The following is a 15,662-nucleotide window of genomic DNA, read 5'->3' on the forward strand; positions in this document are numbered from 1 at the left end:
ATAGATAGATAGATGATACATAGGTAGATGATACATAGATGATAGAGAGATAGCTAGAGGACAGATAGATGATAGATAGATAGATAGATAGATAGATAGATAGATGACGGATAGATGACAGATGGATGGATGGATAGATGATAGACACACAGACAGACAGACAGACAACTGAAGTAGTGAGACGTCACGTAACATTGGATGCAGTTCTGAGATGGCCCTCTAGTAAGTCTCTATGTTAGTGGGCTGCAGATCCCTTGTGGCTAAACTACCGGCTAGCGGAGACTAGAGACGTCCCTTCAAAGGGAGGGATGTTTCCTTAGCCAAAACTGCTACTGCAGATTCTGCTTCAGGTGGATCCCAGGTCTCAGCTTTGTCCTGGGAAAAAGGTAGGCTGACACAAAGCCATGATTTCCACTCAAGCAGGGCATCCACAAGAAGGCTGTACCAGACTACTTGCTGTCTTTTTTGTAAGCTGGTGTGAAGTCATTAATAAGGTGAAACCCATGAAGGAAAAACAAAACATTAAAATGTTTCTTCAAGATGCTCTCGCAAGTGTTTTTTATAGAGCTGAGGCAAATTTTCTCAGAAGACACCCCCTCCCCCAATCTGAGATTTTCCCTGTTCTTACTCCCCTAAAAAAAAAAAGGCCACTTGGATACATTTTCTCCAAATTTTCTCCTTTTTGTGTGACAGACACCATTCCCCCCCTCCCCCAACACACACAGTGCTCCAGAATGATGCTGGTTCTGGGGTATTGTGGAGGATGGAACGTGGTGGCCAGGCTGCCAGTGCAGTAGCTGCTGCTTAATCTTGTGGCAATAGCCAATCCCTCCTACAAAAACTTAGAAAGAATCCATGCTACTGCCACTGTGAATGACTAGGGATGTACGAAAGTCACTTACCTTTTCAAAGAGTGACATTTGCAGTGAAGGGAGGCGCTCTGTCCCCCCCCCCCCGCCGAAATTTTCTCCGGCCGGCTCCGCTCTGTGGAGATTCTGCAAAGCCATTGGCCGGGGCCACCCGCAGCTAGACATCCGGCCGCTGGGCAGCCTGCAGGGATACAAATGGCAGCTGCCGTAGCTGCCGCCGTTTGCATCCCTGTATTTTGCTGTGATAGGCTACATAAATATTTATGCAGCCTATCACGGCAAAAAAAAAAAAAAAGGGAACGCAAATGGTGGCCACTATGCCATTTGTGTCCCTCTCTTTTGCCATAATAGCCTATGTAAATATTTACGTAGGCTATCATGGCCAAAAGAAAAGGGAACGCAAATGGCAGCCACCATAGCTGCCGCCATTTGCGTTCTCTTTTTTTTTGCCATGATAGGGTACATAAATACTTACGCAGCCTATCACGGCTTCCGCAGGGACGCAAATGGCATCCCTGCGTTAGCCGTGATAGGCTACGTAAGTATTTACGTAGCCTATTACGGCTATAGTGATGAAGCGAATGGCGGCCGTGGACACGGCCACCATTTACAAGTCAGCGCGAATGGCAACAGGTAGGTGTCCCGTTTCGCATGCTTTTCGCAGGGTAGGGGGCGGGGGGGCTTCGTTCCGCCACGGATTTCGGGAGGATCCATGGTGGAATTCTCTGACATCCCTATGAATGACAACCCTCACCCTCAAGAAACTGTTGAAGAATTTCTCCTCCCCCTCGAGAAATTTGGGGAAACACAGTCCCTCAATTTGTCTGCTCGCAAACAAGGTGGAGAGCTTTGATAGGCCAGCCATTTGTGCACAAACTCTAGATGTTTCCAATGGCAATCCAAGTAGGATATGGGAAGATTTTCAGGGGCTGCACTATCACTCTTTATGCCTTCCCCACCCTGTTTTCTACTGTGAAACATTGACCTGGTGCTTACATCCTTGATCCAGTCCTATAGGTGAACAAAACCAACATTCACCTGATGGATTCAAATATTCTATTGATGGACTGGGGTGTGTAGGAAGTGCGGAAATTAAGGCAAGACAAAGAGCCATTTTGCCCAGAACTGAGATGTGAGGCCAAGTGTTTTACCCTCTGCCTTGCTGTCATCCACCAATGGGCAGGCTGTTCTCAGGGTGACTGTGCTAATCTCGGACTGCCTTCCTCGTGTGTCCACAGCATAGAGGGTGAATCTGGAAGAGAAGAGAAGCATAAAGCCAAACCTTGATAACTTGAGGAACATTATGCACCGAAATGGCCAGAAATATGGCACCACCATTCTCTTCAGTGCAGCACAATGTTGAGTAAGAAGACTCAAGGCGACCCACAAAAAGGACTACTGTGGTCTAGTGATGTGGCTTAGAATGAAAATGCTCTAAGAATGCAATTATACGTAAGATACCCAATAAAATTTAAATAAATGCATAAAAAAGGATTAACATGGAGGAGAGGGACATCCAATGGCTGGATCTCTATATGGTACATTGGCAGTGTGATACTGCCAACAAGAAAACTACCTGCTAATGGCTGAGAAAATATACAGATAAATTGCACCTTTGGTCACTTCAAACTGGAGTGACAGAAATCTCTCTCTCTCTCTCTCTCTCTCTCTCTCTCTCTCTCTCTCTCAGACACACACTTAATGAATGGGTCAACTCACGCTTTATTCCTAAATTCACAGTGCAATTCAGTGGCGTAGGAAAGCACACACGTCTACAAAGTGATTGAGGTCCAGAGCATGCCTCCACGTCACACGGCGTGGATCAAAGAAGGCCAAGAAGCTGCACATAGCATCTGGAGGAGTTTATGGTGTCAAAGCCCAAGATCCCCTTATCAGCTGGGAGCGGGGGGAGAGAGAGAAAGAAGTGGTCCAAGTAAATCCCTGGCTAAGCTTTCACCTGACACCCCCCTCCAAGCACTTTCCCCCTCTATCCTTTCTGAGCCAGGTGGTGCAAAGCCAGGACCCTGGGCTTTGACAAAGTGCAGAAGCCTGCCTGGATCCACGCAGCCGCCGCCTAGGAGGTCCAAGTTGCCTGGCGACAGGGCATCCACTGATGGAAGGCAGACAACACCACTGAAATGTGGCCTGAAAGCTCTAGAAGACGAGTGGGAAACGGCCCTTTTTAAAAGCTGTCAAAGCTCAAGTGGGATTTGAAGGGCTACTTAACTGCAGGCTGATCCCAGACGTCTCTTTACATGTGGGGTGAGCTATGCTCCGGTTTAGACACCTCAACACAGAGAGAGACGTATCACCTGTGCAGCTCATTCTCAGTGGGAACTGTCTGAACTTTGTGTTAACTTTGGGATCTCTTGCCCCAGTGGAGGCTGGTGGCTTTGATGTCAGTGGGGCAGGGAATCCACTCCGGGTATTAGTCAGAACTCTAGAGGAGCTATCCAAGGTGCTTCACCACTTTGGATAGCTCCTTTAGAGTTCTGACTGGTTCTGAATGAAACCCGGAGCAGAGTCACTGCTCCACTGATATCAGAACTACCGGCCCCCACTGTCTTGTCCACACAGTTCACAAAGCAAGCAGGATCACACGAGGAGAACCAGCATGGGACATGCAGGTGCAACCTTACTGGGGTTTCTTTAGTCAGAATTTGGTTTTGTCCCCCCCCCCCGCCCCAGTGTTCTTGCAGACTTCAATATGACAAGCGGAAATCCTCCCTTTAAGCTGAGCGCAGCTTCTTAATGGCTACAATCAGCTCACCCAGCACAGCACATCTCTGCAATTTCAATGGGAGGAGCATTGATGCACCGTTGCAAAGACTCTGTGCCTTGCCTTTTTAAGCTGTCAATCTGCATCTTGCAACGAGATGCAAAAGTGATGCTGAAATGGGCAGAATACAAAGGGAAATGCTCTTTGGAGATGTATGCATGATGGTGTGTTTAAAAGGATGGGTTGCATAGAGAGATGAGAAAAGCATATGCCAAGGAGGGATAATGCAGTCTGATTGCAATTGATGCTCATAAGACTGTAAAGAGAGGTTACGAGGAGAGACAGGATCTGATGTACATTGGGGAGTAAGATCAAGAAGGCATTTTATAAACCATGGGATGGAGGAGCAGGGACAGGTGGAGGTGAAGCTGGTGCCATTTGAGCTTCACCTTCCACAAATGGTGCTCCAAAGGGGACATTTGAGCTTCACCTTCTACAAATGATGCTCCAAAGTGGACATTTGAGCTTTACCTTCCACAAACAGTGCTTGAAATGGGAAGTTTGAGCTTCACCTTCCACAAATGGTGCTCCAAAGGGGACATTTGAGGTTCACCTTCCACAAATGGTGCTCCAAAGGGGACACTTGAGCATCACTTTCTACAAAGGGTGTTCCAAAGGGGATGTCTGACCTCATCTTCCACAAACAGTGCTCCAAAGGGGAAGGGCTGTAACTCAGCGGCTTTGGACACAGGCAGCATCAGTTTCGATGTTAACGATGTTGGTGGAGTAGACCCTCTTGGGCTAGGACAGGGGTGCAGAACCTTGGGCCCATGGGCCAAATCTGGCCCTCCTGGGGTTTCAATCTGGCCTTCTGGAGCTCCCCAGATGGCCAAGCCCTCTTCCCCTGGTCCTACCCTCTTTCCTACAACCACCAATTCTTGGGTAGTTTCCCAGCTTTTGTGCAGTTTTTCCTCATTCTCAAAGATTTAAATGCCTCTCCCAAAGCAGTAAGTCCTTGGCAGTAAGAGCTTTAAACTAAAATATGTTGGCAATTTGGTATTTTGGTCCCACATCATCTTCTCTTTGGCCTGCCCACCACGGGACTGTGGCCCCCAAGAGCTATTCCAAAATTGAATTGGGCTCTTGGGCTGAAAGAGATCATCCAACATCTCTGGGATACACGGACTGAAGGTGTGACTCTTGTATGACAGGTTATTGATTATGTATGTACTGATTATTGGTGTACTGATCGTGGGATCAGGACCCATGGCAGTAGCAGGTGATGGGGAAGTCTTCCCTCTCCTTGACACCTAGAAGAGCTGCTGCCAGTCAGAGCAGACAATGCTGGGTTAGGTGGTCAAAAATCCTCTAACTTTTCACCACCAGTGGTGAAGAGCACAAGAAGGTGTCTCAGTCCTGTGCAAGTCCCTTCTCTTGCATGCATTTATTTATTATTTCATTTCTATACCGCCCAATAGCCGAAGCTCTCTGTCTGGGCCTCACCCCAATCTTGTCTGTCTGTCTGTCTGTCTGGGCCTCGCCCCAATCTTGGACCTGTGGATTTCTCAGGATGCCTGTATAATCACACATCTCTCTCTCCTCCCCACTCCCCCCCAGGGTTAACAGTGTGTGTGCGCGTGCGCTTAAACTCACCAGCAGAGAACCTTGAGCTCCAAGCATGGGGGCAAAAGGGTGGAGTGGAATTGCTCCCCTTCCCTCGCCATTTTAACTGCTGCCAACTACAGAGTGGTGGCAAGAGTGACTGCAGTGCCAGGTTTTTGTTGTGTTTTGTTTAACCCATAATCCACTGGGAGACTGTGCCGCAAGATGACATCATTGTCGTTCCAATCGGATTTCTGGGGAAGGAAAGAGCAGCAAACCCTGGCAGCCAGAAAGGCTTTCCTTGCTGCTGCTCGGAAAATGGCCGTGGACGTGTTGAAACGGCAAAGGCTGCGCTCCGCTTTTTGCCCCCTAAGCTGCGCTTCCATTTTGAGAAGAGCGCTCCCGTCGCCATGGGGAAGATGCCCCACATTTCACCTGCATTACACTCCTTGAAGCACTGAAATGAATCTCATGTCGCCACAAATGGGGCAGTGAACTGGGGGTGGGGGCAATAGCTCAGGGCTAGTGCTAGCTGCTTTCCACATGTGTGATTTCAATTGAGGAAATGGCACGGGGGAAAACCCGGGGTTAGAACTACCACTAGATCTCAGCAAGTTCTGACCATGGATCTCTCCGCATCACATGCAGCTTTGTCCTCCTAATTGCACCTAATATGTTTTCCTCTTTTCAAGTCTCATAGGAATGTAGAATGGGGAGGGTACTCAAAGGTCATCTAGTCCGCATGCCTGCCATTGCAGGAAGTCCACTGCTGGAGCTTCCCTGGCAGGCAGCCATCTGGCCTCTGCTTAAAAACAAGGGAAGAGAGCCCCGCACTTCCTGAGGCCATCTATTCCACTGTCGGGCAGCTCAGACCAGCAGGAAACTCTTCCTAAGGTTTCACCGAAATCCCTTTTGGGGGGAAATTGAACTCATTGGATTGGGTCCCACCCTTCGGAGCAAACAGGAAACAAATGTGCTCCCTCCTCTATGTGGCAGCCCTGCAAATAGTTGAAGATGGCTGTCATATTGCTGTTCATCATCTCTTCCTTTGCTCTACATCTCCCTTTCTCAGGGCGGCGTAGTTCCTTACGGTGCCAACGCGAACACCCCCACCAGTATGAAAGAAAGTTGGAGAGATGTGTGTGTGTGTGCAGCAGGAAGGGAAGCAACTTGATCCCTATCTTCTTCTGTAACTTATTGCTTAGCAGAGGCCGCGAAGCAGAGAAGGCTGCCTTGGCAGGAGGGCCAGATGTCTCTTCCCCACCACACAACCCTTCCCTTCCTCTCTGGAACTGCTTGCTCTTCTAGTACCTTATTTCACTTTTGGAACAGAAATGGAAAGTTTTGATCTCCATTTCAAAGCTGCCTGCGGTGGATGAGTCGGTCTCCCCTTCCACAACATCTCGTTCCCTCGCAGGGGCCCTGTGCAGCTGGATGGGCCCAAAGATGAGGAGCGGAGTGTTCCCAACAGCAGAAGTACTATATGGGACGCCACCTTCGAAAGGATCAGGACATGCCGGGGTTTATTGTGTTCGGAACAAAGTGAAAGGCACAACTCGGGAACAACAACAAAAACCCACGCAGGCGATGGTATGCATTTGGGGAAAAATCTTCCGTCTATCATACATTGGGGGGGGGTATGTATGCAGGGGAGGGGGCCGGTATGGGGACGGCAATGGTTTTGCAACATCCAGCTGTCCTGTTAGACCACAAAGGTGAAAACAAGAGAAAATACTAGAGCTGAGTTGAAAGTGGTCCCCTGGATTCGTGGCCTCATTTGCAAACTATAAAGGTGGACCACGCCGCCCTATCCTTTTATCGATGCGTTGGAATGTTCTACAAAGCTTCTCGATATTAACCCATTGTGTGGGAGCAGGGGCGAGGGGGAGGTCACCACCACCCCCATGGTGCTTAGACAACTGGGGATTACTCATTCTCTTGCCATGCTGTGCTGTGGCCTGATGGCCCTGCACCAGAAGTTAGACAACATGACATGAAAGAGCAGAGGATGATTGCTGTGGCTGTGAACAACCAGAGAACAAGTGTGTGTGTGTGTGTGTGTGTGTGAGAGGGAGAGAGAGAGAGAGAGAGAGAGGCATGCTGGTGTAGTTTTGGATGGGCCCACAGATGAGGAGCGGAGACATTTTTGTTACTCCAGAGCCCATTGTGGCCCTATTTACTAGTTACATTTAAATCGAACCTCTCTTGTGCATTCGCTGCTCCAGGCTTAGCAGAGGCCATTGTAAAATGGCAGAAAGTTGATGCACAGAGGTCCTATGCAAAAGGCCCAACGTGGCATGCCATCAGAGGAAATGCAACTGTGAATGCACTGATCCCATGGACCCCTACCAAAGCAACCAGATCGGGCCTTGTTCTATGATGTCCTCCCACCGTCTGAGGTATGATAGGGATGCGCAAGGCAGGGCCTTTTTAGCTGCAGCCCCTAGATTGTGGGATGCCCTCTCAAAGGAGGCCTGCTTGGCCTCATCACTGCCTTACCTTGGGTGATCAGTGAAATTTAGGCTATTCCAGAGAGCTTTTTAAGGGGGTGGGAGTAGTTGCCACCTGATTTCTTTGTAGCTCAGGACTCCTGCTGATGTGTGTGCCACTTTTACCTACTTCTCATTACAGTTTTGGAATGCTTGGGGATTTCTGAGCCACCTCCAGGTTCTTTTCAGAGGGTAAATAGAGATACATTTTCAATAAGCAAACACATCAGCACATAAACACACTATCACGTGTGCGGAGGCTCCCCTCTCGGATGTTCTTAGGTGACTCTCGACCACAGCAAACAGCCACTGGTCTTTTCCCCTTCAACCTAGGAACTTGCATCCTGACCTAGAGATATGAGTCTAACAGCAACCTTTGTCTCCTTCATACTTCTGAGAATGGCTGAACCAAAAGTCCTCATAGCAGCATTCCCAAGTTGATTACTGGGGAGGGGTGGCAGCCTCCCCTCTCCCCAAACAGGGGGCAGTTTCTATGAAATTTGATGGGTGTGTGTGGAATTTAACCACCAGTGGGGTGCCATTTAGGAAGAAAGGGGCTGAACATTAGCAGCTGTGGTGAAAACATTGCTTTCTTGCTGCAACTAGTATAGACCACGATGACCGCCATCCCCCCCCCGCCTCCCATGTTTCAGAACACTGCTACGCCCAGAGCATTACAGGGGAAACAAAATGGCATTTGGGCTGCTGGAAGGAGATCATCTGCAGAGACAGCAAGGGAAAAAATAAAATCAAAGGGGGAAAGAACGACACCTGCTAACAGCTGAGCTAACTCAGAACCTGGTGCCAGATTTTGCATCTTCCCACCCACGCCCCCTAAGATAAATGCCTCTCTCCACATTCTCAACCTGCTGATGAGGCCTCAAAATTCAGGGGCCATTTGGGTTCAGCCCTACTACAGAGGTTGGAGCAATAAGGGTAACCACATCTGTTTGTGTGTGAGTTGTGCAAACTCTCTGTCAGTCTAGCAGCACAGCCTGCCTCCCGAATTTCTATGCAGTGCCCTAGCCATGAGACAATTAACAGTGACCTTCTTGGATATTTGTGTAAAAAATGTCTGCTCAGAGGCCACTGCAATTTAAAGCATATAAATTTATATATATATATATATATATATATATATATATATATATATATATATATCCACTAAAGCCACAAGAATGTATTTCCTCTTTTTGATGGCAACTCTGCCATTTGGCATAAATAAGGAACAGTAAATCAACACATCCAACCCTGTCATTGTGAGGAGGAGGGGGAGGGACGGAGCATTTTCTATGATTTCAGGTTCCATTCAGATCACCCAGTGGGGTTGACACTGTGCCACAACTGAAGCAAGCTCATCAGCAGATCTGTGGTCGCTGCAGATCACTGGGCTGAGCCTTGTGAGGGTAGCATGAGATTATCTCTGGGTACCACCACAACAATAACACAGCTAGGGGGATAATTTTGTAAGAGTGGTGGAAAGGGATGGAACAACTTGCCCTGTGGACTGAAGCAACCTCACTGCCTATAAGCATCTTGTCACAGGAGGAGAATATATACTGTGGGGAAAAAGGCTGGCTATGATGTATTAAACAGTATGAGTGTGGGGGGGGGGACTCAGGACTCGTCACAGCATCTGAACTGGCTTTATGACATTATCACATAGTCAAATCTGATTGGCTTACATGATATGGTCAGGAAGCCTACTCAGAGAAAAGGCAGTACTTCCTGCCCTCTCTCTGATTTGGCCTCAGGTTGCTGTTGTTGTTGTTCAGTCGTTCAGTCGTGTCCGACTCTTCGTGATCCCATGGACCATAGCACGCCAGGCCTTCCTGTCCTGCGCTCTTTCCCGGAGCGTGCTCAAGTTCATATTCATTGCATCCGTGATGCTATCTAGCCATCTCATCCTCTGCCGTCCCCTTCTCCTTTTGCCTTCAGTCTTTCCCAGCATCAGGGTCTTTTCCAGGGAGTTTTCTCTTCGCATTAGGTGGCCAAAATATTGGAGCTTCAGCTTCATTATCTGTCCTTCCAATGAGCACTCAGGGTTGATTTCCTTTAGGATGGACTGATTGGACCTCCTTGCAGTCCAGGGGACTCGTAAGAGTCTTCTCCAGCACCACAGTTCGAAAGCATCGATTCTTCGGCGCTCAGCCTTCCTTATAGTCCAGCTCTCACAGCCATACATTACTACTGGGAAAACCATAGCTTTGATTAGACGGACCTTTGTCGGCAAGGTGATGTCTCTGCTTCTGACTATGCTGTCTAGGTTGGCCATAGCTTTCCTCCCAAGGAGCAAGCGTCTTTTAATTTCATGGCTACAGTCACTGTCTGCGGTGATCTTGGAGCCCAAGAAAGTAAAATCTGTCGCTGCTTCCATTTCTTCCCCTTCTATATGCCAGGAAGTGATGGGGCCAGATGCCATGATCTTCGTTTTTTTAATGTTGAGTTTCAAACCAGCTTTTGCACTCTCCTCTTTCACCCTCAACAAGAGGCTCTTGAGATCCTCTTCGCTTTCTGCCATTAGGGTGGTATCGTCTGCATATCGGAGGTTGTTGATAATTCTCCCGGCAATCTTAATTCCGTAGCCAAATACAACTGGCTATGGGAGAACATGACATCATCACACCAATTTCATGATCCCTCCTTGGCTGGGATCACCTGCGGAAGGAGCCCATGGCGGGGGGGGGGGAGGTACTGAAGCTGCAGACTGGGAAAAGGAGGAGTAGTGAACAAGCGGTGAACGTGTGTGTGTGTGTGTGTGTGTGTTGCAGGGGAGAAATAAGAGGTGTGTAAGAAGCTCTTCTTCTGCCCTGGAAAAAAAAAGTGAGCAAAACCTCAGCGAGGCCTTGCACCTTTCTACTTCCTCACTAGAACCTGTGCAGAAATTACGATTGCATATTTGAAGGAAGTGCCCCCAAAGTTGTTATTCTCTTACCCTCTGACTGGCAGTTGTCTGCGACTGCAGATGCTGGAATGAGTGATGCCCTTAGCAGGCCTAGCCCATGGGAGCACATATGGGTGGAGAGCAAATAGCCAGGTTTGCAGAGGGTGAGAATGATCCATAAGGTGATGCTTCACAAGTTCAAGCCAGGTTGCATCTGGGACTGGCAGGATCCCATGGAGATACCAGTGCTTACTGCTAAATCCTCAACACCGCCATTTGCCGCATTCTGGGGGTACTGCCCCAATTGAACCACTCCAGAGGCTACCATAACATGCTTTCCGCGGTGCCACTTCCTCTCAGATCAGCAACATTTCGAGACAAAGCACTAGGCGAGAGTCTGGTGAGCAGTTACGTTTAGCCCTTGGGGCAAGGGTGCCCTCGAAGAAATATTCAATGTTAACATTGAATCCATTAGTCAAAGGTTACAGCCTATCTGCTTTTCACATTTTGAGTGCGAGAAGCGCCCGAAGACACAGCTGAAAGCTGTTTAAAAGTGCAAGACCCCTTCAGCAAGAGGGTCTCTAGGGAAGGGCATCAATTTGACAGCTAGAGGTGGTGGGAGGGGAGAAGGTTGCTCACAGTGAGCAGAGGACAAAGAAAATCAATACCCCCCGCCACCCTTTGAAGTAACCAAGGAGATGAGGCAGGATCTGATGCCCCACAGCTATGCTGCAATGGAAGTGCTCCCTTTGAACAACTGTTACCTCCCAGATGGGCCTTCCATGTATAGTAGCTTGATGGCATGATCACAGAAGTAAAGTTAATTGGCTGTGTGGTATTGCCCAAAGCCTATTCAGAGTGAGGGCGGTGTGTCTTGCCCTTATTCTGATTTGGCTTCATGACACTGTCACATAGACAAATCTGATCAGCTGTGGGAGAACTTTAATCATCATGCTGCTTCCACAATCCATCTTCGACTGGAATTGCCTTGGGGAGAAGCCCATTAAAGAAAAAATGGTGCCAGAGCTGCAGCTACGAGCGCCAAACACTGTTTAGGCAAGGGTAGCCTTTTATATGTGAAGCTTGGCATCATGGCTGTAGATTCGTGACAGAAAGAAGAAAATCAACCATGTCTTTGTTTGTTTATTTATTTATTTATTTGACATTTTTAATCTTCCAGAAAGGTACAGCTTGTCGGTAGATATAAGATACAAGGTATATCTTATATCTGTGGACAACAAGCAACATTTTATAGGAACAAATAAGCAGCTAATTTCTTTGCTGTATAGTTAATGTACAGCTGTTCCTAAGTGCTAAAGAGGGCAGCTGGAATCTTAGGTGAAGGAAAGAGAGCTCATGGGGAAAGTCATTGAGACTTCCCAGAATGCTGGACTGACTGGGAGCATCTAACGTCTCGTTTGGCCCTACGACGCAGAAGAACAGCAGCTTTAAACAGTGGAAAATAGATTTCGGTTAAGCACTGGCGGTGAAAGGGAGCACCAATCCCCATCTAGCTCTGAGAAGCTGCTCAGAACAAGCTACTTAATGGGGTTGTGGAATCTTTTTCTTGGAAATGTTAAATTAATCATAAAAGGTCGGTGAGCATCTGCTGTGCTCAGACTCCAGAATTGCTAACTTGAGATAGCAAACTCTTGTCTGTATAAACAAGGGATCTGGGGGTGTTTCAGCTACACATACCACTAGTGAACTGCTTTGGGCAATCATTCCCAGATCACTGCTTTAGAATGTGGAATTTATGCTCCACACTCCTGAGAGCGTAGTCTGGCTGTATGGCATGAAAGGGAGGTGAGTCAAGAGGCACTGATTTTATGTGGGGTTTGGTGCCTCTATCTTGACTGACTGCAACCACTGATGCACCCTTTGAACCAGCAAATGAGTCAGAGGTTGATGGCCCAGAATGTGTTAGCATGCATACAATTCCTCAGATACAGACTGAGACAAGAGAGTTCTAGGGCAAGAGGTTGAATTAGAGTATGGATTTGTCAAGGTGTGTTCTGGGGGAATCCTGCAGTTCCTTGGAAACTTAGTGGGGTACAATGAGCAAAGAAGCACTGGATAAGAACATAAAAACATAAGAACATACGAAAAGCCATGCTGAATCAGACCAGGTCCATCTAGTCCCGCATTCTGTTCACACAGTGGCCAACTGGCTGTCGACCAGGAAAACACAAGCGGGACATGAATGCAAGAGCACCCTCCCACCAATATTCCCCAGAAACTGGTGTACATAGGCATATTGCCTCTAGTACTGGAGGTAGCACTCTAGTAACCTTTGATAGCCTTCTCCTCCAGGAATTTGTCTAATGCCCATTTAAAGCTATCCAAGTTGGTGGCCATCACTACATCTTGAGGTGGTGAATTCCATAGTTTGACTATGCACTATGTGAAGAAGTCGTTTTTATCCATCCTGAATTCCCACCAATCAGCTTCATGGGATGACCCCTTTGGGCTCTAGTATTATGTGAGAGGGAGAGAAAAGTCTCCCTATCCACATTCTTCACACCATGCATATTTTTGTACACCTCTATCATGTCTCCCCTTGCCTTCCTCCTTTCCATGCTAAACAATCCCAGATGTTGCAACCTTTCTTCATAGGGGAGTTGCCCCAGCCCCTTGATCATTTTAGTTGCTCTTTTCTGCACTTCTTCCAGCCTTACAATATCCTTTTTTTACGTGTGCATGATGAAAGATGAAGAAAGGGAGGCGAAATAGGCCTAGCTTTCTCAGTAAAGAGTAAGAGAACCTTCCTCTACATGCTACCACTGTAGTGGTCAAAGAAGAGCTGGGTGGGAAGGCAAGAGGTCCTCCCCTTTAAGCATGCACCATGGACACAGAAGCCCTGCCCTGCCACCACACATATCTGAATTCTTGCTCTAGAATGTTCTGCAGATGCTCTGTGCAGACACAGGTTTCCCTTGTATGTGCCTACACAGGGACCTCCAAGAAGAACCTGCAGTTCTCTGGAAACTTGTTTGAGTTACTCCATCAGAAGATTAGCAATGATGTACAAGCTTCCTTGAAAGGCAATTTTCTCACCAGTACCATTTTTTTCCCCTCACAATACACAATCGCAACATTCTTGGGTATAGTGGAGAGCACACCCTGCACGAGGCGACAGTTGGTAGTTTTTAAAGAGACTTGAAAGTGGGTTGAGAGAAGCACCGCTCCCCTTGGTGTGTACACACACACACACACACACACACACACTTTTGCTCTGCGGTCTCTCCAGTCAAAGAGGGTTTTGCAAGGTTTGGAAGCACCTGCAAAACCTCCTTGCCAGAAACACAAGTGTGGACTCCAGAAGCAGCAATCCCGCGTTTGTTCTGTCTACTGCCATAACAATTATCTGGTGCGCACTGTTAGTTTCAGGCGGGGCAACATGGATGCCCAGCAGGCCCCATGAGTATGCATCCTGAACACATCCCCAGGAAGCTTTGGTATCCATAAGGATGCCAGGGCAGATGCTCAGGATCTGCTCTTCTGTGGTGTGGTGTGGTGTGGTGTGGTGTGGGGAAAAGCATGCTGGATGTAGACAAAGGAAACCCTGGTTCAAAGGCCCACCCAGCCATAAAGCACACTTGTTGACCTCGGGCCAGCCATCATCTCTTCACCCAACCTACCTTACAGGGCTGTTGTGAGGATATAGTGGGAGGGGGTACCAGCTATGCTGCCCTGATCTCCTTAGGGCAAGATAACAAAACCAAGGAAATAGCATTCCCTGAAAGTGAGCAGTTTGAAAAGTGCCGTATCAGACAAGCCATTTCATCCCATCTGGTTCTATGATTCTGCTACACCAGGGGTGGGCAACTTGGGGCCCTCCAGACATTTTGGCCTACAACTCCCATCAGCCATAGCCAATGTTGAGGGCCTGATGGGGTTGTAGGCCAAAACATCTGGAGGGCAGCCAGTTGTGCTAAATCCGTTTACCCTTATGTTCCCCTGTTTAATCAGAAATGATGTCATGACTTGCCCTGAGTTTTTAGAATAGGTTACAACAGATATTGGAATAAACAAACATAAAGGGGGGTGGGGCAGAGAAAGTGGGCAGAGGTGTGCAAGTCTGGAGGGAGAGATGGGCAGAGAAAGTGGGCAGAGGTGTGCAAGTCTGGGGGGAGAGATGGGCAGAGAAAGTGGGCAGAGGTGTGCAAGTCTGGGGGGAGAGATGGGCAGAGAAAGTGGGCAGAGGTGTGCAAGTCTGGGGGGAGAGATGGGCAGAGAAAGTGGGCAGAGGAGTGCAAGTCTGGGGGGAGAGATGGGCAAAGAAAGTGGGCAGAGGTGTGCAAGTCTGGGGGGAGAGATGGGCAGAGAAAGTGGGCAGAGGTGTGCAAGTCTGGGGGGAGAGATGGGCAGAGAAAGTGGGCAGAGGTGTGCAAGTCTGGGGGCAGGGGTGGCCAAGGAGGGGCTCTTGAATAAGAAATAGACCTTGAGAAGAAGATGGTTGAGCAGAAATGCCCATAGTGGATGAGGTGGACATTATATCTGATTAAAGCTGAGGCCCAGCCAGGACCATGTTTCTCTTTAACTGTAGCTCTCCTTTCCCGGCTCTCTTGCATTAGAAGGAAAAATGCATTGCACAGTTAATAGTTGGCAAGGCATCCACACAAATGCTACAAGCTAAGAAAGGAGAAAGGACTGGTGGGGTGGGGAGAGAAATGTATTTTTATTTTATTTTTATTTATTAAATTTATTAATCGCCCATCGGGCTGGTCACCCAGCCACTCTGGGTGATGTACAACAACAAAACAGTTAAAACAATAAAATTCTACATTAAAAACATCATAAAAAATACCCTAACCCACCCCAAATGCCTGCCTGAACGACGTTTTTAATGTACGGCGGAAGCTCATTAAAGAGGGGGCATGGCGGAGTTCCCTAGGGAGGGAGTTCCACAGAGTGGGGACCACCACAGAGAAGGCCCTCTCCCTCGTCCTCACCAGCCTAGTTGTCCTGGCTGATGGGACAGAGAGAAGGCCATCCGAGGCTGATCTTGTTAAGTGGTCTGTCTGGTGTTGCTAGAGGCACTCCTTGAGATAGGCTGGGCCAGAACCATATAGGGTTTTAAAGATCAAAACCAACAC

The 15,662-nt window shown here is 48.2% G+C and overlaps 1 protein-coding gene across 1 annotated transcript in view; it reads right to left on the reverse strand.

Annotated features, from left to right (window-relative positions):
• The window catches only part of ASTN2 (astrotactin 2), a 668,315-nt gene that overhangs the window by 2,670 nt on the left and 649,983 nt on the right, over positions 1-15,662 (reverse strand). Inside the window, exon 20 of the mRNA XM_084821224.1 lies at positions 2,021-2,121. Coding sequence (XP_084677350.1) covers positions 2,021-2,121 — 101 coding nt within the window. The remainder of the gene's footprint in view (positions 1-2,020; positions 2,122-15,662) is intronic.

Source organism: Heloderma suspectum, chromosome 14 (assembly GCF_057233095.1).
Source record: "Heloderma suspectum isolate Gila_16-S chromosome 14, 16-S_ref, whole genome shotgun sequence".
Taxonomy (NCBI): Eukaryota; Metazoa; Chordata; class Lepidosauria; order Squamata; family Helodermatidae; genus Heloderma; species Heloderma suspectum.